Genomic DNA, 27,116 nt, shown 5'->3' on the forward strand with positions numbered 1-27,116 from the left:
TCAGGCTGCTTTCGTTTAGTGTTTGGAGATGTCACTCCTGTCGATGGCTGGGCGACTCATTGCACCTGAGACTCACACAGATTTACAGTGTTTCAACAAAACAGAAAAAAACAACCTTGTGTCTTGGACGTGGAGCAGAAAGTTAGGTATGTCCTCCCTACACGTGGCCAAGACATATTCAAGCATATCCAAAACACACTTCACATTCCCCGTGCTGAGCCACTCTGGCAGCTAAATGAAAGCGTCTAATGCTGTTTCTCGTGTTTGTGCTGCTGGACTTGAGTGTGTTTCACATGAGCTTGATGCTCCAAAGTAACACACTGCAGTTCTTCTCAGTTGCCGTACACCAGAAAACTGATTTTTCTATTAAGAAATCTTTCTTGTAAAAGACAAACTGTGAGAAAAATGTCACAACCTGCCTTGAAATTGCCCATTTTGTCAAAACACCTTCAGCAATCTTAAAGAAAATCACTTCAATAAGCAGCAACTACAGCAATGAAGAAGAAATTTGGCTTTTGGCATTTTAACTTGATAAAGAAATAAAAACTTTGCTGATCTATTTGGTCTTTGACTTTCTGTTTGTGTAATAAATACTACCACACATAAAGTTCTCGCATTAGGTCTGAGTCGAGTTTTGGCAGCTGCCATGTCTTTTCTGCTAAAGTTAGAAGTGATCATGTTTGAAGAGCACAGTTATGAAAGCTCAGCTGTTGCAACTTGACTTCTGTTTCAAAAAATCTGTAGACGTACGGAGTTTGTTTCAAAAAAGTTAAAAATGGACATCAGTGACTTGACCCTGCATTCTATCTGAAGGCCACCAGATGGCGATAGCCATGATAGCAAAAAGGCTCGTGGTCCTATGGAAGATTGTGGGCAGACAGCTTTTTTAGTTGACCTCTGTAAACACTTTACTGCTGAGTTTATGGTCTCAGTCACTGGTTTCAGTTTGCACTGAATGACGAATAAAGTCTGTTTCATAAATCTGGATCACGCTGTTTTAAAACTGACGAGCTCACCGGACAACAAGGAGTCACACCCTTCCCATCACATCTGATTTTTTTTATACCAAGACAGTAACAGTGAAAATGCTTCATGACGAGACTTCACAGACAAGTCAACAGTAGCTACATCCATCTTTTTATACAGTCGGCCGCCTTATGTTTAAACCTTCTGTGTGCGTGGAGTGGCCAACCAGAACAAAGTGGGCTTAAAGGGAGGTTACCTAAAGCAGCTTGTTTCATAACAGAGTAAATTGAGGCAGATAAATCTGGATTAATTTGACCTACAATAATAAATATTTTGGATAAAATATGGAGGTGGGACCTATATCAGAATAGGTCCCCGTTAAACATGAAAATCTAATTTTCTGTTTGTCAAAATGACTTCATTTTGATACCACCAACCACTAAGTATCATAAAACACCATAACTTGGGAAAACAAAACTCATATCTACATGCATGAGTTCTTATTTTTATAGCACCATACAGTCCACACAGACATCAGCGGTCGGTGTAGTTACAGCAGCGTACTCACTTTCTGTCCTGGCCGAGGTCCCGTCTTCTCCTGAGCGTTTGGGCCGATCATACACAAAACCCCAACACATGTCAGCCCCGCACAGGACTGACAGGGTCCACACAAGCTGAGGACACAAAGTACCGACATCAGTCATTCATACAGTCTACAGGCTGCATCTTCCAGTGGTGCTCAAGCTGGGATTTAAGAGTTACTCTTCTGCTACAGATATTCATGGCAGCCTACATTCACACTCCACCTGCAGTGCTCCGCCTGAGATCTTAGTGAAAGGGTCATGAGGTTTATTCATCAGCGAGCAAACACAGTGCAGTGGAACAGCAACATGTCACGTATTTGACTTCAAGCACTTTTCATTTGCAAACCCCGTTTTCACCATTGACTGACTTGTTTGCACTGGCTGCTCATAAACGAGCTTCAGAAGTTTGTGATGCATGAAAGCTTTATTTGAGCTGGTGTAACACAAACTGCAGGTTTCCCCCGTGACCTGCGAACACCGCGGGGTGCTGAGCTCAAAGTGGAGAGAGACCACCCCTCAGCTGCATCACAATCGCCTGATAGTTTGACAGATCTGTGACCTTTCGGAAATGACAGAAGAGTCCACAATTGTTCTGCAAATGCTCATCAGCAGGGAGGACACCGGGGTGTAGAGGTTCCACGCAGAATAACGCAAACTACCAAGAAACACGCGGTCTAACGCGTCACTGCACGGGGATTTACGCACAAAACATGCAGATTTTTCGGAAGTCAGCTGCAGTTAAAACTCTTGCACATGGACTCTTACCAGTTTGTGCAGCAACATGTTCCTCTGTGCGTCCTCGGTGTTGCACCGCGCTGTAGGTCCGTGAGTGACTGATGCTGACTCTCCACACCGAAGGACCACCGGAGAGGAGGACCGTTGAAGAGGAACAGCAGCGAGGGAGGGGGAGGTGACTGAAAGGAGCGGACAGGATTCTGATTGGTGCAGCTGTGGAGGAGGGCTCCGGGCTGAGACAGGAAACGTCTCCACAGCCACTGAGCTGCGGTTAGCTCCGACTGAGAGTATTTACTCACAGGACAGTAAGGTGCTTAAGAAACACGACAATTATTTTTATTTTTTACAGTGTATCAATAATCTCTATCTCTTGGCTGCCGACACTCGTCTATAGCCAAACCGCTTCTGTCAAAGTGAAACTTGACTAAAGTTCGGGCCCTGAAACTGATGCTGGGTCAGTTCCAAGATTTTTACTTGAAATTAGAAATGAATAAAATATACGCCGAAGCCTAAATTTAACCAAAAGTTCATTTATTAATTAATTTATGTTGTCGCGGTTCGAATTTTGAGGAAGAGACATACGACTGAAAGTCCATAGTGGGTCAACACAAATGATTTTATTAAAACACATATATGTGGTGAAAATGGGGTCTGCAAAACATCAGGCTCCATCTCCCGCCTGACAATAGGTGGGTGTGATATTTATACTTATGATGACCAGTAACTCCGTCACCGCAGATGAAAAACAACATGCCTGTTCCAGTAATTCTATGTCAGATATTCTTAAACAGAACAGTTCCTCTCTCAGTTCCTCCACCGCCGCCCAGATGCATCCTGTTATTACACTTTTCTAGACTTAGACAACACTTGCAATCAGTTTACCCAGACAGGCTATGTGTCTGTGTCGTTAACACCTGAAAGGCCCTGGGGACCTTTTGTGCCTTTTGTATTTTTCGATTCCAAGCCATTTGCACTGTGTTTAATTGAATATAGCCAAATTCTCCAAAAAAAAGTTTGGTATAATTTTATTTCAAAATTCAAGTCTGACTTCCTTAAGCCCTTAAAAAATGCACCCTCTAAAGGCCCTAATGGACCAAAACGTCCACCCCCCAAAAAGTGCAATAAAAAGATTATATATTCATATTTTTTTCCACTTTAAATTGGTCAGTCTTTTAAAACTACTTCTCCCTGAAATATTCATATAAAGTTTTAATTACATTTTCGTTGTTTTAACCCTTTAAATCCCAGGTTTATTACATGAGCGCCCTGTTTTTTTAGGCCCAAAAAACAAAAAAACTTAATATTTTCAAAAAAAACCATTTGAAGTAATATTCGTTTGTTATTATAATTAGGCCTTTGGATGGACTAAAGATCGGCACCAACAGTCATTTCGATCGCCTTTTATTTTTTTTGCAGGAGCGCATTTCATAAAATGCACACACTATCGGTCCTAATCGACCACACCCAAAAAAGTGCTATAAAAATTTTATATATTAATATTTTATTCCACTTTAAATTAGCCAATCTTTTAGACCTACTTCTCCTTGAAATATTCATGTCAAGTTTTAATTACATTTCGCGGATTTTAACCCTTTATATCCCGGTTTCGTCACATGAGCGCACTGCTTTTTTTGCCCCAAAAAACATAAAACTTGAATATTTTCCAAAAAAAACATTTGAGGTAATATTCAATTGTTATTATAATTAGGCCTTTAGATGGACTAAAGATTGGCACCAACAGTCATTTCGATCGCCTTTTATTTATTTTTTTCAGGACCAGAAAATGGTCTCCAGACGGCAAATGCTCCTCCTCTAGGCCGAAAAAAGTGCATGTTCCCGGGGTAAGTCGCGACGATGACCGGGGCACGATGACCGGGGACTCCTTTTTCCAGCACACACGTTCGATACCACGTGACAAAAAATACGTCATTTCCTGTTGACTAAAAAAAAAAAAGCACCCTCTCATGGTCCTAGGGACCGAAAATGGTCCCGCCAGATCAGCGGGCGAAGCCGCTGCTGCACGCCGGAAATGAGGCTTCGTTTCCCGCAGGTCTGTTACGGCAGCCCGCTGTTTTCCAGCCCGGGGTCAAATGTGGAGCAAGGGCGCCACCCGGTGGACAAATAAAAAAATTACAACTCTAAGGCCAATAGACCAAAACGAGACGGAGACATAAGTAATCACCAGGACATTAACGGTAATAATTCTGCAGTGAAAAATAGCGTTTATAATGGAAGTCAATGGGACGAAAACGTCCACTAGGGCTCTAAGAGGATGTGCTTAGCCACTGAAGCTAATTTAATCTAAGTGCATGACCTCCCTCTAGGTCATCTGTTACCAGGCAAACTCCAGTGCAGCAGGCTGCTAAATGCACACAGGCAACATGTAGTAAATTATACTGTAAACATGTAGGCAACCTTTCAATAGCTGAACTTTGCTCCATTGATCGGCCAGACATCACGCTGCCCGTAGCTTCAAACCATTAATTAACTTAACCGAGCTTCAACCCTTTAATTATGCAATATGTGTGTAACATGATTACAGTTGCACCTGCAATGAAAGATTGTGCTTATGCTAACACCTGAAATACAGACTTTAATATAACCTCACCAGTTTCAATAAATGTGTCAATGAAATGATAACAATGATAAATCATAAATGATGCAACAATAATAATAAGGATTATGAATAGTAACAGTAAAATAATATTTCATCTCGACAATGTCAACACTCGCTTCAAGGTGCTTTACATGGTGAGGTAGAGGGCTTACGTCCATCTTGCAAACCGCTTTTCAGAGATCTTTGCTCACTTCCAAAGAAATGAACAGTCTCTAAATTTTAAAGTAGTTTCCTTTAAATGGAGAGAGAATGTCAACCACAAATCCAGAAAAAGCGCATTATGTTAAAGTAATGATTTGCATGTTCATCCATCCATCCATCTTCATCCGCTTTATCCGAGGCCGGGTCGCGGGGGCAGCAGCCTAAGCAAAGAGGCCCAGACCTCCCTCTCCCCAGCCACCTCCTCCAAGGCGTTCCCAGGCCAGCCGAGAGATATAATCTCTCCAGCGTGTCCTGGGTCTGCCCCGGGGCCTCCTCCTGGTGGGACATGCCTGGAACACCTCACCCAGGAGGCGCCCAGGAGGCATCCTTGTCAGATGCCCGAACCACCTCAGCTGGCTCCTTTCGATGTGGAGCAGCAGCTGCTCTACTCTGAGCCCCTCCCGGATGGCCGAACTTCTCACCCTATCTCTAAGGGAGAGGCCAGCCACCCTTCGGAGGAAGCTCATTTCCTCCGCTTGTATCCGCGATCTCGTTCTTTCGGTCACTACCCACAGCTCGTGGCCATAGGTGAGGGTAGGGACGTAGATCGACCGGTAAATTGAGAGCTTCGCTTTTACACTCAGCTCCCTCTTCACCACGACGGACCGGTGCAGCGTCCGCATTACTGCAGCTGCAGCCCCAATCCGTCTGTCGATCTCTGGCTCCCTTCTCCCATCACTCGCGAACAAGACCCCGAGATACTTGAACTCCTCCACTTGGGGCAGGAACTCATGTTTGCATGTCATTGAGTGAAATAAGTATTTGGTCCTCCGGCAAAACAACACTAACAACACTAACAACACAAACAACTCTTATTGGCAAGCACAGGTTTGCACACATCTCAGGGGGGATTTTGTTCCACTCTACAGAAAATCTTAATCCTTTAGGTTTCTTGGCTGCTGCTTGGCAACTTCAATTCAGTTTTATTTATATAGCACCAAATCACAGCAACAGTTGCCTCAAGGTGCTTTATGTTGTAATGTAAAGACCCCACAGTGCTACAAAGAAAACCCCCAACAGACGAGCCCCTTCAAGCGAGCACATGACTTGAACTCAAAGCTTCCCTCTACAATTTTCTGCAGGACTGAGATCTGGAGAGTCTGGAGCCACTCCGTGACCTTAATGTGCTTCTTTGACCACTCGGAAATATTTTTATATCACTGCTAAGCTGGAAGAACCATTCAAGGCCCATCTTCAGTGTTCTGGCTAAGGGACCGTGGTTTTACGATACACAAGTCCCATCTCTTATCCCCTACAGGGCAACATGAAGTTGTCCTGTGTCCTTAACAGAGAAACAGTCTCAAAGCGTAATGTTTCCACCTCCATGCTTTACTGTGGAGGTGGTGTTTTTGGGATATACTCAGCATTTCTGTTCCTCCAAACACGATGATGCCAAAGAGGTCTGTTTGGTTTCATGTTCCCACAACACTTTCTCCTCTGAATCACATTGTCACGGTCCTGGGTCGTTTCACCCAGCGTTTTGTGTTTAGTATTATTCTTTTATGTTCTAGTTTATTCTGATGTTGGTATCCTGTGTCCTCCCCCGGTGCTCTGTTCGTGTCCCTGACTTTGTCCTGTTTTACTCTGAGGGTCTGTCTCTGTTGTGTCTAATCAGGTTCAGCTGTGTCCTCCTTCAGTGTGTCATTCCCCTCTCTCTCCCTGCATATTATGATTTCAGCTTTACTAGTTTTTTCCAGTTCAGGTTTATCTTAGTTCCTGTCCTCGCCACCTCCGTTGTATTATCTTTATCTGTATTATCGCCTCATGTAAATCAAAGCTCACCCCTCACGTCTATGTCAGTCCCTGCATTTCGGTCCTTTTTTTCACAACACCACACGACTGCTGCTGCAGCTGCGACACACGTTCACTGGTGAACGTAAGATGAGCCTGCGCACCTGCCTCCTCAACAAGCTCCTCTGGTGCAGTTAGTCTGATTCACCACATTTCTCATGATCGTCCTCACACGAGGCAAGATCTTGTAGAAAGCCCCAGACCGAGGCTGATTGATGGTCACTTAACATTTCTTCCATTTCTGAATAACTGCTCCATTATTATGTCAGTCATCTCACCTGCTCATCGAGCTTTTTTGCTGATGGCATCGTAGCTCATTTCAGCCTCCTGCAGGTCTACGATCTTATCCCGACCTCCAGCTCTTTGGTCCTACCGACGGTGGAGGAGAGGTTGGAATGGCAGAAACTGACTGGACTGGTGCCTTATACACATATCAAGCTGAGATCGGGAATAGCTCTAAGTGATTGCTTGTAATGTGTGTGCAACACAGGCGCACAGACCTGGGGAGGAACAAATCCTTATTTCACTCAGTGACATGCAAAACAGTTCAGAACAAAGTCTTTTTTCTTGATGCTTGGCTGATATTCTGGCTCCATTCAAATAAAACTACAATAAAAAATTACACTGATCTCTTACAAAAGTTCATCTTGTAGTTGGTACGCTCTACATTGTGCTGCAGCCCATTTGCATTTTACAGGTTTTGGACTCGTACAACTGTCATTAACTCAATGAAAACACTACAATCCCATCAAGGGAATTTCCAACCTCCTGACAGGCTGAGGAGGAGGCTTCCCACAAACATTCACATGTACACAATGAGGAAAGAACGGCAACATTTGAAGAGTGACACAATCCTTTTCTTTTATTGTTGGATTTCGGCATGGTGAGGTGAACCAGAAGATACAAAAACCGTTTTTGATGACAGAGGGCTCAGCTGTTTATCTAAATGCTGAATGACTTCTGTTCTTCTCATTGGTTAAAACCACCTAATCAAAGCTAAGACATGATGCCAGAGTAAACCCAGCCACGAACGCTGTTTAATGCAGTTACAACGTCTGTGGATACCAAAACATATGCAATTAGGAAGCAAAGTATAAAACACACACGCGCGCGCACACTACTCGAGTTTCAGTGGTGCAGTGCAGTGAAATCCATCAGTTTAATGTCTCTGCACGCCGTCCATGCAGAATCCACAACACGAGCCGTCACTTCTCCCCTCAGCAGACGCTGAATGCTGGGATTGAGCTGTGGGGTGAGGCTGTTTGTGGAGAGAGGTGTGTGTGGTTGCACGCCCCACACAGCCTGGAAGAGGTGTACGTGTGTGTGGTGTAAGGACACAGGGAGGTCTCGGGAGGGTTTACCTGGATGACATCACAGCCTCAGTGGAAGTTTCCCCGGTGTCTGTGCCGAGGACTTCGGTTCTGAGGCTTACACTGCAACAGCAGAGTTCCTGTTCATAATACTACTGAGGAATCAATGTTGAGTCCAGACATGGAAGCAACGGAGGCAAGTGTGCTGTTGCATGCCACATGCAAGCCGTTAACCCAGCCGGCGCCAACAGCAGCTGGAGAGCGCCAGCCTCTGGACGCTCAGTCGGACAGAGAGGGCGAGCGCAGCGACCTGCCGCTGGCCGGGCTGTTGCTGTAGGTGTGCGAGTTGTCCCGGTCTCGGTCCTTCTCCTTGTCCTTGCTCTCATGTTTGTGCTTGTGCTTGTGCTTGTGCTTATGCTTCTTCTTCTTCTTCTTATGCTCATGGTGATGGTGGTGGTGATGGTGGCCGTGGTCGCCTCCATGCTTAGAGGATGAGGAGGTGGTCTCTTTGGGGAAAGATGGCACGGGTGTGGCAGGCATGGACAGCAGAGCCTGTTCAACAGATGATGGCTCTTTACCTGAGATGAGAAAGACAAGTGTCAGATTTAAAGCTGGGGTGTGTCAAAGGCCTGTTCGTTGCCACGCTCTGATAGCTGGCTACCTTTCTTTGGTCAGGTAGAGCCACTCGTGCATCACTAGCAATACAGCGAAAAGCAGGTTTCTTTTAAAAACAGTGCAGTCAGGCAAACGTGATAACCACTACACGACAGAAACTGCTGTCGGTCTGACGTGCTGCACAATAATATTTAGTGTTTACTGTTATATTCACATAGATCATCGCGATGATGTTGTTTATTATGTTGCTCTTTTTTTTGCTCGTTTTCTCTTTTTTCTTTCTCAACAGCTGATCCAGGTGATCGATATTTGTGTTTTTTTGTCAGTTTGTTTTGTTGGTTTTTGTTTTTTGCCCTTTATCACCGTCCCTCTTCCCCGCTCTTTTTCTTTCCCTCTTTCTTTCTCCCAGTCATGTCTGTCCCGTGTGGAGCAAGTGAAAATAAGATAAACAATAAAAGGTGAATCAAACAGACCAATACAGCGAGGCTGGGATGGTCCATTTGGTAAAGTAAATCCGGCATCTTTCTTCGCCTTTAGACAATAATTCTGATGACAAAAGAGCCAAACGGGACAGACGGGAAAAAAGAAGAAGAAGAAAAACGTGCAGTCAGTGCTGTGTGCATAGCCCCAAATACACAACAGTGCTTTGACAGTTTTCCTACTGCCGCCATCTTTGGTAACTCGAGGCTGCTGTGGCTGCTTCAAAATCTGAGTTGAGTTACCAGTTTAAAATTCTGACTGGGAACCTGCAAATATTGACCTCATTTGTTACTCACTCCAAGTTTATTTGCAGAGCAAGTTTACTTTCTACAGAAACCCAAAAAGGTCAGGTTTCTGCAGGTTTCTATTCCCTGGCTGGACTCAACCCAAACCAGTGGCCCGAGCTCCCCTTTAGGTTCAGATTAAGGCTCTTCAGCCATCAGTGGATGTGTTTAATAATGCCCCAGATGTCCTGTCGAGGTGGCTCTTCTATGTTCTGCCATGTGTTTATGGAGCGGCTGTTTGGTTCCTCCAGTGTAGAGGGATGAACAGTGAAGGCTTCTACTGCTTGGGTTTGGATTTTGACCCAGGTATCATCCATGTAGCTGTACCAGTGGTTAGGCTCTGTCCCTTTGAAGAGCCCAGAGCTTCACTTTCCACTTCCTCCTTGTGAAGCTTGGCTACAATGGGTGATACTGGAGATCCTGTGGCACAGGCATGTTTTTATCTGGATTCAGCATAACGTTGCAGACCTTGTTGGAGAAGTTAGTGGAGTGTTTGATGTGATGGGGTGTGTTGCCCACAAGTGAAGCTAGGCTGGTGTTTGCAGAAAGTTGTAGGTGGCTGAGTTTATATTGCTAACGATGGCTCTGAGTGGAACTCCACAAGGGTTGAAATACCTGGTACTCTTCACCGTGTTAGAAATAACGAAGCCTCGTGGATGCGAGGGGAAACGTCTTCAAGACATTTAAGGAAGTCCAGTCACTCTTTCCAAGCGCCTTAGCCTCCTATTCACTTTGTGTTTATACACCACTGCATTTATAATCATTAGTTATTATTAATCGCCCTCACCCCCGACCAGCTGAGGTACTGGTGCGCCTCACTGAGCCTGGTTTTGCTGGTTTCTTCTTGTTGTCAAGTGCTTGCTTGTAGGATGTGACGTGAATGTAATGTCCTCTACAGTGGTGTGTGTGTGTGTTCCTGTCTAGCTATCTTTGTGAGGACCAAAATCTGCATTCTGCTATACTTGTGAGAACCAACAGTCACTTGTGAGGACACACAACCCGGGCCGCACAAGTTTGAAGCCTTTTTGAGGCTCAAAATGTGGTTTTAGTGTCAGCGTTACAATTAGGTTATGTTTAGGTTTAGGGTTAGGCATTCGGCAGTGTGTGTGTGTGTGTGTGTGTGTGTGTGTGTGTGTGTGTGTACCAGGTGTAGAAGGTCTCTCCAGCAGATTTAGGTGATGGTGAATGAAGGCCTGACTGTCATGAACAGTTTCCATGTCAATGTCTTCATCTTCCATAGTGTTGAACTACAACAGAGCAGAACTTATTTAGAGATAGTGAATCGTTCAGTTTCAATGAAAGCAGTTTTTATGGATCATAATGCTTTTGTGAGCCACTATAAAGAGGAGACGTTTCTTAACGTGTTATTCCAGATTTCAGTGGAACAGCCCATCGAGTATAAACTGCACAACAGTTTTGTTTAACAGACTTGACATGTTGGAAAGTTTTACTGTGAACAGAGACATTGTTAAGCAGTTTTGTTTTTCAGATTTGGTGGACAGCTTAACAGAGGTATAAAGCATCAGCAGTTGTCCAGCTGATCTGAAGTTACTACGGCTACAGTAGTGATGGCTTCTTGTTTAAATGTCCTGCATCACCACTATCACCTGCCGTCACCATCAAGAGACGTTGGTGTTTGGTGCAGATTATATTGTTCTTTTCTGTTTAGTGTTTTAAAAATATGGGTGATGAATTTTCCTTTAGTGTGTCATTAGCGTCTTACTCTGATCTTGTAGCGTGCTCCCCTTCCATCATCATCCTGCTGCTGCAGTACCTGTCCTGGCTCTGGAGGAGATCCCAGTGGGGTGTCAGCCTTCCTCTTCAGGCCCTGAGGGGGCTGGCCTACGCCACACACACCCAGTGAGACAGGATCTGGCTCGTCGTCCACCTGACAGACACAAAGAAAGAAATCAGAATGAGCAGCAGCTCCAGCTCTGACAGCAGGACAGGGCAGTAAAGTAGCTACAGCAATAGAATACACACTTTATTAGAGAACTGTTATAATTGCTATTAACATTTAAGCTAAATCAGCTCACCAAGTATCACAAATAGCAAATCCAGCTACACAAGGACTTGAAACTTGGTTGAAAATGAGCAGTTATGATTAGATTGAAGCATCTATGGGCCTCTGCCTGTGCATACATACCTAGCTCACATTACTGTTAGAGTCCACGTGTTTTTCAACACTGCCACTGTCCATCCAACAGTACGTGACTACAACAAGTACAGCTGAGTGGGAGCTAAGCAGTCCTACAATGCTACCACGTCAGGGCTTTAGTGCTAACTGCTTTGGCTGATGCTAGCTTGCACACAGAGGTTGAGCATTTGAAATGTGTCTCCAGTTCACTTTAGCCCTGCAGAGGCGATTTTGGAGTGTGAGGCTTTTATTTAAAAAGATTAACACCGTCTTAAAATGTAACATGTGCACGTTTCGCCATACTCGCTTTTCCAACGGTCATTTTAAGGTGTGGGGCCAACGTGTTGGTAGAAAAACTGGGGTTAAGGGCAGTGAAGAGGACCGAGTCCTAAAATTCTGGGCACTTCATGTTAAACAGAGTCATGACACACTTTACATGGTTTCAATCATATCTTTGAGAACCTGCAGACTTCTGAGTGTGCGCTGCAGTTAGCGTGTGTAATGGAGTGGTTCAATCAACCGCCGCAGAGATTTTGATCATGGACAAACAAGCAGAAGGCTGTTCTGTTTGGTGATTCTGGCTGACGCAGTGACGATGGGGTACAGCCAAATACTGCTGGCAGCATTATGCTGTAGTAGCCATAATTACACAGGGTCCAACCAAAAATAATACCGCTTTTATGAGGCAGCTTCTACGTGTGCGCCGTGTGAACGTTTCAGTGTGGCACACGTAAATCAAAAACGACTGAAGGAAAAGAAACGACCGCCGAGCAGTTAGTTGCTGACATCACCGCTGGAGTTAAAAACGAGTGAAACCCGACACGATAACTCATCACACCGTCGTAAGGCTGCTGGAGACACTTAAACCGCCAACATTTACTCCGCTCCAAGTTCAACTTAAGTTCTCAGGTTGGTCTTTGGACGCCTCGTCGTCTGTTTGGGAGCCATGCTTCAGAATATTCACTCACTCTCATCCTTAAGACACCAGTGTGCAGTGACCCGAGGTTTGTCACGCTGTGTGTTATCCTGCTGGAAACAGCTGTCAGAACATGGTACATAAAGACAGTGTGGGCATAAAGGATTTGGACATGGTCAGCAACAATACTCGAGTACGCTTGGGTGTTGAAACGATGCTCAGCTGGTACTACGGGAGAAGAAAGTGCCTGTACCGTGGTTATAAAGCAGGATGGATCCATGTTTTCTGATCCTACTATCTAACTGTCAAAGCAGAAACTCAAACCAAGCAACATTCCTCCAGTTCATCGGGGATCTGCTGTAGAGGATTACAGTCAGTGATCAAACGGTATGAGCGCTGAGCAACAGCTGCTTGGTTTAGGGGTCTGACAGAAAACTGTCCAGTCAGACACGTGGAAGTGGGAAGTTATTTATCGCCGTCTTTTATCAACCAGACCAAAAGTGATCGGTTTCATGTCGTTGTGGTGATGAGAGGATTATAAACTGCAGTTATTATGCTTGATAGAAATAGGTCTTCACAGCCTCCTGCCAACATGGAATAATAAACAAACTCTGAATAAGCAGCAACGAAGTCTTTAAATATGATCTGGAAAACACCGTATATGGACCAGTAAACTACTTTTCCTGAGATCCCTGAAAGTACAAGAACCCACAGTCCTCCTGCATGCTCACTGAGTGGGGGTAAAGGCAGCTTGTGGAGACGCCCTGGTGGCTCCAGCCTTCATGTCATACTGAGGATTTCGGCTAAAAACACAATCCAGTCTCAGTTTGCTGTTCTTAGCAGCCAGTGTGTCCTTTGCTGCTATCGCCCATCTGCTTCAAGCTGTGACGTGTTCTGTGTTCACAGACGACCAGGTTGGATATCTGCATTAACAAGCAGTTGAACCGATGTACATAATAAAGTGGGGAGTGAGGATCCAGCTTTCGAGGTCAAATACTTGATGGTTTTTACTTCCTGTTAGCTTCTTGGTAGCTGTGTAGCAGCTAGAATCCTGGGTTTGACTCCACTGGCCAGCCAAGGCCTTCCTGTGTGGAGTTTGCATGTTCTCGGGTTCCTGTGTGGGTTCTCACCAGACACTCCAGCTTCCGCCCACAGTCCAAAGACATGGATGCTAGGCTAACTGGTGACTTGACTGTGGTTGTCTGTCAGCCCTATGATAGGCTACAACCTGTCCAGAGTCTGCATCGCCTTTCGCACCATGACGGCGTGGACGGGTGGAGTTTTGCTTTTAAAAACAACAACATTGGCAATGAAGTGACTGCCCAACACTTACTGTTGCATAGCTCATGCCCACACCGTGGATGCCTATGCTGGCAGGCGTGTCCATAACAGCACCGACTCCCAGCTCAGGCTTGATGGTGGGATTAAGTACTGCTTTCTTCTCCTTCAGGTTGAGTACCAGGCCCAGTTCTGGCAGCGGAAGGCACGAGGGCCGAGTCAGACCAAACAACATGTAGTAGAGATTGACAGCATCGCAGCGCAGCCGCCAGTCATGGGACGTACCTGAGAAAGAAGAGGATATATTACATCTCCTGAGCCTGCTGTCGTACTCTCTAACACGGCAGCTTTGAGTGCAGTCGTTTGGAAATCTACAAGCATGTTACGTTTTTTTCAACGAGTACATGCCCGCATTTAATCCTGCATACTGCTCGACCACACGCTTTATTTGACATCCCCGGAGAGACAATCCCAACACTACTAAATACAGATAATAGGCTCTCAGTGACAGCAAGCTTGAATGTCTCATTATGTGAGTCATTTGAGTAGTTTGGATTTGGCATGAAGTAAACTCCAAATCTTGCTGAAGCCAGCAAACCAAAGGCCAGAGGCTGGCCTGTGGTTTTAGAAGATGATTGAAAAAACGACTAACAGCAGCAGAACGTCCTCTTAGTTTGTGTTCCCTGACCTTCAGTCAGTGAAACACCATCCTGTGTGAGTGTGCTGGTTTAACACACGGGGGGCTATGGAGAAAAAGGATTATAAAATGACCAACACGCTATCAGAACATGGTATTTAAGGTTACCACACGCCGGGCAGCTCGGGTTTCAACTGGCAGCCGCTCACACTAACCAGAACGGCAAACAATGATCATTAATATTTATGTCCATGCCTCAAACTTGTAAATCTATAAATTTAATAACATGTTGGAATAAAAGCCCAGAAGAACATGAAACTGTGAACATATACTTGTAATTGGCTTCTGACATGGAGTGTATTTTGTTTGGCAGACTAAACCTTTGGCTGAAAGACAGGACCCCCTGGAAGAGAAAGAAATAATGAAAACTGAGGACACAATAGAAAGCAGAGCTTTGGGTTTGTATATAAGCGCTGCACCAAGATGTAGACCATAACTAGTCAAAGGACCTACAGAAATCACATCCATGAAGACCTTTTAACTCTCACAGTTGCCAATATTGTTTGGTTTAAATTTGTACAGTTAGCTTCTTCTGAAGACATCAAAAGATGGCAGCTAGCACTAAAACACAGAAAAACAATGTTATTCATACAGCGCCCAATCACAGTCACCTCATGGTGTTCTATACTGTAAGGTCGACCCTACAATAATACATACAGAGAAAAACCCAACAATCATATGACCTCCTATGAGCAGCACTTTGGTGACAGTGGGAAGGAAAAACTCCCTTTTAACAGGAAGAAACCTCCAACCAGGCTCAGGGAGGGGCGGGCCATCTGCTGCGACTGGCAGCTAACAACAACTACACAGCAAAGTCAGAAGGACAGCTAACTACACAAAGTCTAATGCAATCCAATGGAAGCAGGAAGTAGGATGGTAATGAGCGGCCACATGCTAATATGTTTGGAAGGGTTGCCAGGAGAAAACCTCTTGTCTCTAAAGACAACGTGGTGGCACAGAGCAAGTTTGCAAAGATAATTCTGGACAAACCTCTGATCATCATGCACAGCAGCATGTTTGGAGACCCTGAAGCTGATGATTTGCATCATCTTCAGCTTCCTCTCTGTATGACATTTGTGTCATCCCACTGGAAAATCCTATATTTTCTTTACTTAACTTCCTCTCACACTGAATACACTGAATATTTGTTTTAAATAAATCATTCATAATAAACAGAAAGATTTATCCATACTGAAACTGATGGTTTACTACAGCCACACTGAGTTGCAGAGCCACACCGCTCTCGAGAGAACCTCATGAAACTCCGCCTATTCACTTATTCTCTCTGTAGTGGACACACAAATCACAAGAAAAGGTTGAACTGAAGGATTATTTTTCCCCCTCGGTTCTCAACAGGATGTCCGTGTGGCTGTATCATTCAGGGTGTCAGATCTGCAGACACCTGTGTGGAGCTAAAGGTGTGTAGAAGGAATTAAACCAAGGCTCAAGGTCATTCTGGAGCAGAGAATATGCATCTGCAGTTTAATGCCACTTTACTTTAGTGCTGATTCATGCAAACTGGCAAAAGCTGAAGGTTTTCTCATTTTCTGGAAACCAGCTGACTGAGAGACTCAAGTGTTGCATTACCAGTTTGAAAGCACAAAGACAGAACCAAGTCTTTTGCTGTGATCTGCTGTAGAGGATTACAGTCAGTATCCTGTATGAGAGCTGAGCAACAGCTGCTTGGTTTAGGAGTCTGACAGAAGTCTGTCCAGTCAGACACGTGGAAGTTATTTATCGCAGCTTCATGTTGTTGTGGTGATGAGATGATTATAAGCTGCAGTTATTATGCTTGATAGAAATAAGTCAGTTGATGGTTGCACTTCACAGCCTCCTGCCAACAATAATAAACAAACTCAATGAGAAGGCCTTCAAACATTTGGAAAACACTGTAAATGGACCAGTAAACGACTTTTCTGAAAGAACCCCGCGTCCTCCTGCATGCTCACTGAGGGGGTTAAAGGCAGCATGTGAAGGGGCCTTGGTGGGGCATGCTGAGAACAACACAATACAGAGAGTCTGGGTTTTGAAACCATTCAGAGAGCAGGTCTCCTCAGTGCAGATGTAACGACCAGAAGAGAAGTGGTAAAAGTCTGGTGCTTTTTAGGTTCTTCAGTCCAAATACAATAATTTCTTTCAACTTAAACTTCCAAGCCTCTGCTGGCCGTGGCTCCGTGTACAGAGAGGAAACTTTTTAGCTCAAGTGACTTTCCTGGAATTGTGTCCCAGAGAAATTAAAGACAGCATGCTGTGAAGAAAACATGTTCTTGGTTCTGGTACATACAGTGTATATTAGCTGTGGGCGCAGTTCTTGCAAGAACAACTGAGTGAGCATTAGCTGACCTCGCCATCAGTGTAATTTGCCCTGCCTGTGGTTCATGGGTAGAGCCCACATCGTGAGAGGAGAAGGAAAAGCTACGTTGTAATTTGTTCCCGAGGAACAAAAGCCGTACGGCAGCAGACCAAAACTTAAAGCTCATTAATCAGACACACTGCTGTGAACCTGAGGAGACAGCTGTGCAGCCACAGAGCGAGACTGACGGCAGTGTGAGGCTGTCACGAGACAGGATCGGGTCCTGTGTTCAGTCTGGAAGCTGTGTGCCTACTCCAGCAGCTATTGTGCTTTCTTTCTGTCACACGTATACCGTTCCAGTAAAACAGGTTCACATTAAACATGTGTTCAAATAAGAGTTGTGCTTATGTGCAAGTGCTCCTTGTTAGTCTGCTCTAAAGTTTCATGCCCTTTTTTCTGTGTGATGTCACAGAGTAGCTATTTATTTCTCCGTCATGGTGAGAATCAGGTTACGGACTTAAGGTTCTTCTCTGGTTCTCTCCGGTTAGACTAAATGAAACTCTCATCATGCTTGTCAGAGACCTGACTGCTGTTTCAAAGCTCTACAATGATTTTTAATGGCATCTGTTGCAGGTAATTGGTTTGTACCCATTGTTGGTATCTCTGACTCGGCACTTCACTGGTTTTCCTCCTGTTTATCTGAAGGACGTCCTCTGTTGGAGGAAGCGATTTCTCCTTTTACACATGGAGTTCCACAAGGCGTAATCCTGGTTGTTATTTTCTGTTTACATGCTTCCTTTAGCCGGTATCATTCTTTTTTTTGGCATTTCTTATTATTTCTATGCTGATGACATTCAGGTTTATGTGGCGTTTGAGTCACATGATGAGCTGGATAGGCTCTGAACTTTGACTCATATATAAAACTATACCAAGTTCCCATTTCTTTAATTTGAGGAATATTTCTAAATCGTGAGCTATATTCTCGTCCTCTGAGCTAGACAAAATTGTTCATCCATTTGTGTCATCGCACCTAGAGTGTATCAACGTGCAGATTTTACTTCTGATGCTTTACACTGGGGCTGGGTTTTGATGATCGATTTATCGATTAAAATCGATTCTCGCTTGGATAACGTGATATCGATTCATTAAAATCCTGATTTTTTTAATATGAATTTATTTTTCCTGAAACACCAGAATCTCAGGTGAAACCTCACAAAATATCAACAACCACCAAACATTTAAGACAGTAAATGAGAGCAGGAGCACGGACTCTGCACAGAGACGTGAACACAAAGCTCGACCCGCCGACGGATCAGAATCAGTGAGCTGTGACTTTCTCACCGACGCCACGGACACGGTCGGGGCTGAAAGCTCGCTGACTCTGATGTGTCGGCGGGTCGAGCTTTGTGTTCACGCCCTTTTTGCGCTGATTCAGAAGCTGTTAGTTTATCTCTCTCCAAACAACATTGATCCAAACTAAGCTTCACATAAACATCGTCATGGATTCACTCTGACTTTTGCTGTTTTGCTTCCACCAGGATAAAATTCGCTTGCTTGTTACGCACAAGTCTACGTTGTTTACAGGCTGTCGGCCGCTGTTTTTCCCTTTTACTTACTTCAGAAAAGAAAACCTAATTTCTGCCGTTCAATACTGAACAAATTTAAACTTTTTAAAATTATACAAAATGCAAAACGCCGTGTCTCTAATCAAACCGCTGTAACGTCAGAGGTGATGTTCATTGTTGATTAATGGTTTTCTTTCGTTTTTGATCGACTGCAGAATATTTTTATAAAATCCCAGAACAGGAAAATCTCCTTCATGTGTTTCTGTTTTATCTTCAGCTGCTTTGACACAAAGGCCTCTGCTGTGACGCTCACACCTTTGATAAAGTCTGGAAAGTGTCAGCTTCCTTTTTATAGATACAAAAAGATGTAAATGTACTGATCTGAGTTATAATATTTCTGACTGTCTGAGGCAAAATTTCCCAGATTCAAATCGAATTGATTCTAGAAATCAGGGACGATACCCAGCCCTACTTTACACGTCTTCATCCAGGCAGCAGAGAAAAGAGGAGTCTGTACAATCACAGTTTCAAGATGACCACTGTAGAATGTGTTACAATTCAGTGTATGAAAAAGTGTGTAGTATTGTACTATTGTTCTACTGAGGAACCGTGTCGGACAATGATGGACAGAGAAGTGTTTTAGCTGAGCTTCTTCTTGTCAGAGCAAAGAGAGACACTATAATGTCATCACTTTACATTTGATTACGGGTGGGCAATAGAAACGATATAAATTTGGCCAACGATAGAGATTTTGACTATATCGCTCTATCGCTGTGTTGGTGTTGGCCAGAGGGGCCGATGGCGCGATATGGCAGCCTCGCTTCTGTCAGTCTGCCCCAGGGCAGCTGTGGCTACAACTGTAGCTGCCTCCACCAGTGTGTGAATGTGAGAGTGAATGAATAGTGGAATTGTAAAGCGCTTTGGGTGCCTTGAAAAGCGCTATATAAATCCAATCCATTATTATTATTATTATTATTATCGCGTATGTTGATGATGTCATCAAGCTGCGCCTGTTTTGGTCGAAAGCATCGCAGCGGCTACAACCATTATCATCTGCAAATTGTGGCGGGCATGTTGTTTCAGTATATTAATAACTAACCTCGTATTGTGGATGAATGATCTCAGTTGTTCTCCTGACTGAAGTTTGCCCCGTGTACAGCATCCTGCTATGCGATTGCATTTGTCCCTGACCACCAGAATCCCTCACGTTAACTTTTATTGAGTGGAAGAAAAGTTGGCGTTCATCCTCCAGCTAATGTTATGCTAACATAGCTGTTAGCTAGCAATCACGTAGCACAACATTATAAACCAGGTAGTCCAACTTCAGTAACCTGCAAACGCCACTGCTGTTTAGTTTCTGTCTTCATTTATGTTGGAAGTGGTAGCAGAGCTGTACGTTTGAATTAGTTTCAAAAATCTCTCAGAACATGGTAGGTCATGTTTAGGTGGAAACTAGCGAGCTAACTTCCTGTTAACTTCTAACTCCGTTAAATTTAATAAATTCTGTTTTCATGGATGTAAAACTTAATTATTACACCTGGTAAAGCAGCAACGCTGATGATTTTATTAAAGATGAAAGAATTTAGACTGTTTTTAACTCTTAGTGTTTGTTTGACTTTGGGACCTGAAGCTGACGGAGTTTTGGACCCAGATTACTCCGCGAAGCTCCTCACTACGGCAGCGTAATGCTCTGACGAGCCATCAAGCAGTGCGGCTTACCAAAGTTGTACTAAAACATTTTTTAACAGATTTCTGCCCAAATCGGTTCGAGGTCAGTAAGCACAACCAGAATTCATACATAAGGGGCACTCTCAATTTTTGAGAAAATTAAAGGATTTTAAGTCTTTATAGTGTGGAAAATACGTTATACAGAAGAAAAGAATATATTGTGATATATATCGTTACAGCACATGCTTCAAATTATACCGCGATGTGGATTTTAGGCCATATCGCCCAGCCCTACATTTTATCACTTCATCATATTAGATACTTGTATCATTAAACTCTAATCAGTTCATTCAGGAGTTGAAATTTGCCCTGAAACACTGCACTCAAGAACAAACAGCTAAAATTTAAACTTACAACAAGAGACTGCATTTGGATTCAATAAAGAGCCATGAACTAAAACCCTGAAGTTTGGGCACAGCAGAGGCCTGCACAGCAGGGGGCCACTAGCAATGTTTGTCTCCTGTGTTTCTTACCAGAGTTCATGAACTTCCACAGCTGGTCGACCAGCGCTTCGTTACACAGAGCCGAGTCTGTTGTCTTGGTGAATGGTGGATTCTTACAGAGCATACCCAGGATCTTATGTCTGTAGGTCAAGAACAGAAACAGATTTAATAATTCTACATATCAGGTACTCGTGCTCATTCCCAAAATTCCTGAAACATGCCTGCTGTAAGTTACGCTCAGGAGTACACTACGCTGAATGGGACACATAAAACAAATGTAGAGGAAGAACTTAAGATTGTATTCACAGAGGGATGATGATCGTGAAATCAACAGAATTTAGGGATATATTAAGTCTGTTTTAAAAGCATCATTGTTAATGGCAAAGTTTCAGCCTTAACCCACTAGTTATGGAAGAGACATGATACACACAGACATATATGCATACATATGCTACACTCATTATAGTAACACATAATGATAACAACGTATAGCTCTAAACAAAATGAGCAAAAAGTGTCTTCCTCACTTGTGATGTGTGAATTCACAGTTTTGCTCTAAACAAAAACTTTACAGTCACTCTGTTCCCACAAGAAGCAGAGAAAATTCTGACTGGCTTTGTTGTTGTTGTTGTTGTTGTTGTTGTTGTTGTTGTTGTTGTTGTCCAGGGGCTAAAGGAACTACAACCTCAGATTTTTATTTATAGCACAAAGTTGATAAAAATCTCAAAATCCAGAAAAGGCATTTTTATGATATGAGACCTTTAAGTAGAAGGAATTTTAAAGGCTTTTTTCACAGCCACAGATACCCTTACTTTATTATCACGTCAGGCGCAGCAGCTGCTTCACTATCAACACTGACTCAATCTCTCATCATATAAAGAAACGCAACAACAAACACTCAAAGAGTGTGAATTTGTTTCAAACATTTTAAGGTGAGGGTGTGTGATGTCTGACCTGACATAGTGAACTGGGTCATTCTGAGCCATGCTGAGCAGCCACTGCAGCTCCGCTGAACTCCGCTCCACTGCAGCACAAACACTCAAAATCACACAGGAATCATATCTGTGCTCAGGCTGTGTCAACAACAACATTCAAATTTGCATTACTTAATAGTGTGTCCTTTACCATGCCTCTACATTACGTTCTTGTCCTTTGGTGCAATAAACATAAAGGTAACGTCCATATTTGCACTCCTCAAAGGTTATGGATCACTAACATTTTCCAAACATGTCTTAAATGAACACTGAAGTCATTTTGTGTTTCACTGTGAACAATGGTGTTATAGAGGAACAGTTTATTCATATAGCACCAATTCACAAAAACAGTCCTGCAATATTAGAGAGAAAACCTTAAACTAGCAGACGATCCACCAACAAATACGTCAGAGAGAAGCAGGCTGATCTGCACCAATCAGCCGTCTTATTGCTCTGTTTGATTAAGATGTGAAGAAACCCCGGTCATTCTTACAGCCTCAGTAGAAATGCTGACAGGGGACCACAGGTATCATACTGATGCTGCCAAATGATGGGTTGCCCCCCAGCAAACGTGTATTATTCCTCCTACCTCTAGTGTAGTCCACCAGAGCTTCCAGTGCAGCGATGCGAAGGTCGACAAAGTGTCCGTACTGAGCGTAGGACTTAAAGAGCGACGGGTCACTTGGTATGTGGCCATTCTTCTGAAGCTGACGGATCGCTCTCAGACAGCTAGAGACGACAGAGAGAAGGAGTGTGACAAGTTAACAGAGAGGATACAAGCTTCTCTGTATCTAAGTAACACAAAACGCTCTTTTCTTTTGTTACACTGACGTTGGACTGCTTTGTGTCAGACACATGAGAACTATTCAGGCATGTAAAGATGAATATGGACTTTCTGACATCCCCACACGATCTTGTTCTTTTTGCAGAGGGCTAAAAAGCTGCGTTTTGTATATTTCACTAACAACTTTGTGTTGTAGCGCTGAAACACAAGGACACACTCGGCGTGGTACCTGATAGTGATGGTGTTTCGGAAGCTTGGCAGCAACTTCTCCATATTTAGGAATCGTGTGATCTCCTCCAAGATGAGACGGACATCAGCATTTAAATTGTCCACCGTGCGCACTTCATTGTTGATGCTCATGGCGGGAGTCAGGGAGTTGGTAAGGGCCTCGATCAGATCTGCTCGGTAGTAGTTATCGGAAAACTGGAGAGGAGTGAAAGGATGGGAAAAAGGAGAATGATGAAGAATGTTTATGGATACATGGTTTGGAGGGGTTTGTGAGAGTCGCGTGTGATTAAATCAAATTCAAACGTAGCTGCTAATCATCTGTCTACAGTTTTGTTCCTTATCTTTTTTTTCTAGATGAATCTTTGACAAAAACACCGACCTCTTTATCTGTTCATATGTCGATATCAGTCAGCAGTTAGTTATTACATTTGGCTCGTCATGAAAATCCCAAAATGGTCATCTCACAGCAGACACAACAGATGTACCAGACTCAGCTCCTCTTTATGCCCACTCACTCGACCAGTCAGCAGCTGACAATGCAAACAAAGAGTAAACACATCACTATGACTGGATTTACCTTGTTTTTCCTGTTGTCGTTATACTTGATCAGATCGAGTATAAAGTTGAGGACGTCTTTGGGACAGATGTTCTGCCCATCTCGGAGTAACGCCATGGCAACCGGCATCGTCTGGCATGAGAAACACAAAACAGGCGTCATGATAGCTTTATACTCGATGGGCTGTTCTACTGAAATCTGGAGTTACATGTTAAGAAACGGCTCCTCTTTATAGCGGCTCACAAAATATATGATATTTCTAATTAAGTTCTGCTGTGTTGTAGTTCAACACTATGGATGATGAAGGTATTGATATGGAAACTGTTCATGACAGTCAGGCCTTCATTCACCATCACCTAAATCTGCTGGAGAGACGTTCCACACCTGGTACACACACACACGCGCGCACACACACACACACACACGCACACACACACACACACACACACACACGCGCGCGCGCACACACACCATTATTTGTGCATATTTTATTTACAAAGTCTACAGGACAGAGAACATATTCATGTTTTCATCTTCAATGCAATAAATTTATCTTCTTCTTATTATTTTATTCTTCACAAAGTATCTAATTAAGTCATTACGACTGACCACATGACCACTAAAATCCAAAGAAGGCTGTTTCTTCCACCTGCAGTCATTCGTATTTGGTGGTGTGGCTCTGATTTTGGCACACCGGCTTACCCGTACTCATGTGAAGCTGGGGTTGAGGTGGGTTACAAAGCAGCTTACAGATGAAAGCAAATGTGAGAAGGCTAAAGTGGATTAAACAGGATGCCTACATTAGATTTGCCAGTTAGCTGACACTCTTTTACACAGCTGACTGTGAATTCATAGTCTGCAAGTCACTAACGCTGTGCTCGAGATAAAGACTATTTGTTCAGAGCAGTTATTTATGTGTTAACGATTAAAACCTCATGATGTGACAGCACTTATCGTAAGAATAAGCTTCAAGCTTTTTAATCGGACCATTTAGCTCTGCTTCTTGGCTGTACCTTTTGGAGGAAGTAGCTCTGGAAGTTGATGAAGTTGTTGGTCTTGACGATGTTTGGGCAGCTCTTGCAGCAGAACATTCTGGTGAACAGGGACTTCATAGCTGGTGGACCCTGCCATGTGCTCACCATGGCGTTGGCTATCTGTAAGAGTCACAGCGTAACAAAACAAACCACAAGTTACTTTATTACACTTTTAAACGCCTGATTGTGCAGAACTGCATCCATCAGCTCCCCTCTGTCTGCTGCCGTCACAGTAAAACAACAAAGAGAAAAGCGAAACATTTCAGATTCCAGCAGAGTGCAGGGAATGAAGAATGTACGGCGAAGTATAATAGCTACAGCAGGAATTTGAGAAACACGAATGACAAGTGAAGAATGTTCTCGCTTGTATAACAATGCTTTGTCTGTCTGTTGCACTTCGTGTGGTGAGAGCTGAGCTACAAAGTCAACAGCAAATGCACACACGAACAGCTCGTGTGGTTTCCACAGGTATGAACAGCGGCCCCACTGGTCTATACGCTCCAACAGGATATTGGGGAATTTATGTTAATGTGGTAAAATGCGGGCAAGGGTCACTCATGCAGGATGTTGTCATTTGGTTAGCTGGATAAGGGGGAGGTGGGCTGTCGGATGTGGGGATGCATTCATGGACTGTATCACTGTGTTCGAAGCGTGCTTCCCACATTTTCTACCAACAACACACAACTGATCCCGACCAATCGCAATGCAGCCAAGTCCAGAGAGGAATGTAAAGCCTGCCATACTGCAGTCTGTGGTCAGTGTGAGTGTGGATGCCTGAGTGTGCGTGAGCTTTGTGTATACCAAAAGCCATTATCACAGAGTCTGCTGGGGGCACTGTGGCCAAACGCAGCGAGCTAGTGAAAGAAGTGAAGTGCTGCCATTTCATCCTCCACTCATGCTGTGAAAATATTGGTTCAGGTGGAACCTGAAGGATGGAAATCCAGTGGGGTGAAAGTTAGAACAGACCAAATCCAGAGAACAGAGAATTTCCTGGAGCCACAGAATTATTCAGTCAACTGAGCTGAAGTGCAGCAACATTTAAAGTGGTGGGTGGCCTCGCTAGCTTGGAAGCGATGGCCTGTACTGCTGCTGCAGCTCTTTTGTAATAGTTACAATAAGTTACATTTTTTTAGTACTAATATACTAAGTGACCACTGACGTAAATGCAGAAGAAACAGAGGAAAGGCCCCTGTTTTTGTCATCTTTGATTAAAAAGAAAAGCAGAGTCACACTGTGAAGCTACAGGCTGAAACTGTTCGTTGCTATGTGGATCCTTCAGTCCGCCCAAAACTTTATTCTTAAAACTGTCTCACCTGTTAACACGTTTTCTTTTATACTACTCCCAGAATACCACCCTCCAGTTTCTGTCTGCTGCTAGCAATGAGCCGTTTCAAACAGTGACATGTGGAGCCGAACTCAGCATGACCACATCGCTTTGCCATATTAACAACATTGCAGGCAAATTATGCTTGCCGTTGTTATTCTGGCTGATGCCGATGACCACCAAAAGTGATGTCATGACTGCTGGCACATAGTGTTGCATACATTAGTGTTGCCTCAGTCTGTAGTTGTGTAACCTGGCTCCTTCCTTGTGCTGGGTTTAGCAGGCCTCTCACTAAGTCTGCGGCAAGAGGAATAAATCTGTGACTGCTTTGTGTCCCGTCTCTTCTGTAGTGTTGTGAAGAGGTGACGTAGCTAGCTTTATAGTAACCTCTAACAGATTCAAGGAGTCTAAACTGATATGTAAGCCCACATTAGCCATTTGGTAACATCGATATTGGCATTTATGATGGCTGATAAATAATTAAGAGTCAGGAGAAACACCATTCAACCATGTTGTGTTGATGCTGGAGGGTTTGTCCACCAGAGGGCGCTTTGACGCTCCCTGCTGACAGCACGTGTGTCCCAGCGCTCGCAGACTCGGCCTTAGCGTAAATGAGGAATCCACAACTTGTTGTGAGATTAAAAAACCAACGCCGCACATCAGCAACTCTGTAACTGGAGTTATTAAGGTGGTTCTGTTTGAAGTTACTTTGACGATTTAAACTCCAGGTGAAATCACAAACACACGAACACGAAGGGTGAGAAAATGTGGCCGTGCTGGATCCCACATCCATCTGATTTTAGACGGTGTAAGAAGGGCGCACCTCGTTGCTCAGAGCCGCTGACAGGACCAAACAGCGCTAACTTAACCCTCGGATGGTTAATCTCACTGGACAGTGGAGCTCAGGTGGATGCTGACAGATGAGGGAAGACTAATTAACAGACGGATGGATGTTTGGGAGTGCCATCATCTCTATGGTTGTGGCTTACATATTGTATTCAACAGATTGTGGAAGAAGCTGAAGCCTTCAAAACCTTTTCATTGTGCTGTTACTGAATCACACACCAACACAGTGACACGTACCTTAGCCAAACAGAAGCACGCTTGCATGCGAACTTTGTAGAAACACTGTTCCTGCTCGAGGATGTCAGTCAGAGCCAGCCTGGAGGCAGGAGTTGGGAATTTTTCAAGTGCTGAGATGGCCTCCTCCTAACAGAGAGATCATTGTTCAATCAGACTTTACACACAAGAAAAAGATGAACATTTACTAAAAACTTGCAGTAGTACGAACAGTAACTTTAACTATGCTAACGTTGCAGTTTTTGTAGCTGCATAACTAAGCAGAACACATGGCAAAAAACACATTTAATTAAACCATAAAACCGACATTTAAATGAAAGATTGTCCAAACACTTCAAGTTCCTAAAAGACACCTGCAACCCGCATCCCGGCTGTGGCCTCAAAAAAGATTTCTCCACAGGGACGGTTGTGATTTATGCCAGAGTTGGATTCACAGGCAGAGAAGTCAGGAACAAAACCATCATTACAGACTAGAGGACGCGTGACAGCAAGCAAG

The 27,116-nt window shown here is 43.9% G+C and overlaps 2 protein-coding genes across 3 annotated transcripts in view; both read right to left on the reverse strand.

Annotated features, from left to right (window-relative positions):
* Positions 1-2,457, reverse strand: part of enpp2 (ectonucleotide pyrophosphatase/phosphodiesterase 2) — a 75,094-nt gene extending 72,637 nt beyond the window's left edge. Inside the window, exons 1-2 of one of the 2 annotated variants that reach the window (XM_082551015.1) lie at positions 2,316-2,457; positions 1,535-1,640 (exon numbers count right to left, since the gene is read on the reverse strand). In XM_082551015.1, coding sequence (XP_082407141.1) covers positions 1,535-1,640; positions 2,316-2,333 — 124 coding nt within the window. In that variant the 5' untranslated portion in view covers positions 2,334-2,457. The remainder of the gene's footprint in view (positions 1-1,534; positions 1,641-2,315) is intronic. The other variant, XM_082551016.1, reaches the window with a different exon arrangement.
* A 5,272-nt stretch (positions 2,458-7,729) lies between these two features.
* Positions 7,730-27,116, reverse strand: part of taf2 (TAF2 RNA polymerase II, TATA box binding protein (TBP)-associated factor) — a 34,799-nt gene continuing 15,412 nt past the window's right edge. Inside the window, exons 17-27 of the mRNA XM_082551011.1 lie at positions 26,624-26,749; positions 24,196-24,336; positions 23,204-23,314; positions 22,628-22,821; positions 22,204-22,343; positions 21,595-21,664; positions 20,671-20,780; positions 13,970-14,199; positions 11,307-11,471; positions 10,728-10,830; positions 7,730-8,782 (exon numbers count right to left, since the gene is read on the reverse strand). Of these exons, the coding sequence (XP_082407137.1) occupies positions 8,484-8,782; positions 10,728-10,830; positions 11,307-11,471; positions 13,970-14,199; positions 20,671-20,780; positions 21,595-21,664; positions 22,204-22,343; positions 22,628-22,821; positions 23,204-23,314; positions 24,196-24,336; positions 26,624-26,749 (1,689 nt within the window). The 3' untranslated portion in view covers positions 7,730-8,483. The remainder of the gene's footprint in view (positions 8,783-10,727; positions 10,831-11,306; positions 11,472-13,969; positions 14,200-20,670; positions 20,781-21,594; positions 21,665-22,203; positions 22,344-22,627; positions 22,822-23,203; positions 23,315-24,195; positions 24,337-26,623; positions 26,750-27,116) is intronic.

The sequence above is a fragment of the Aulonocara stuartgranti genome, assembly GCF_965226115.1.
Source record: "Aulonocara stuartgranti genome assembly, chromosome: 11".
In the NCBI taxonomy this organism is placed as follows: domain Eukaryota; kingdom Metazoa; phylum Chordata; class Actinopteri; order Cichliformes; family Cichlidae; genus Aulonocara; species Aulonocara stuartgranti.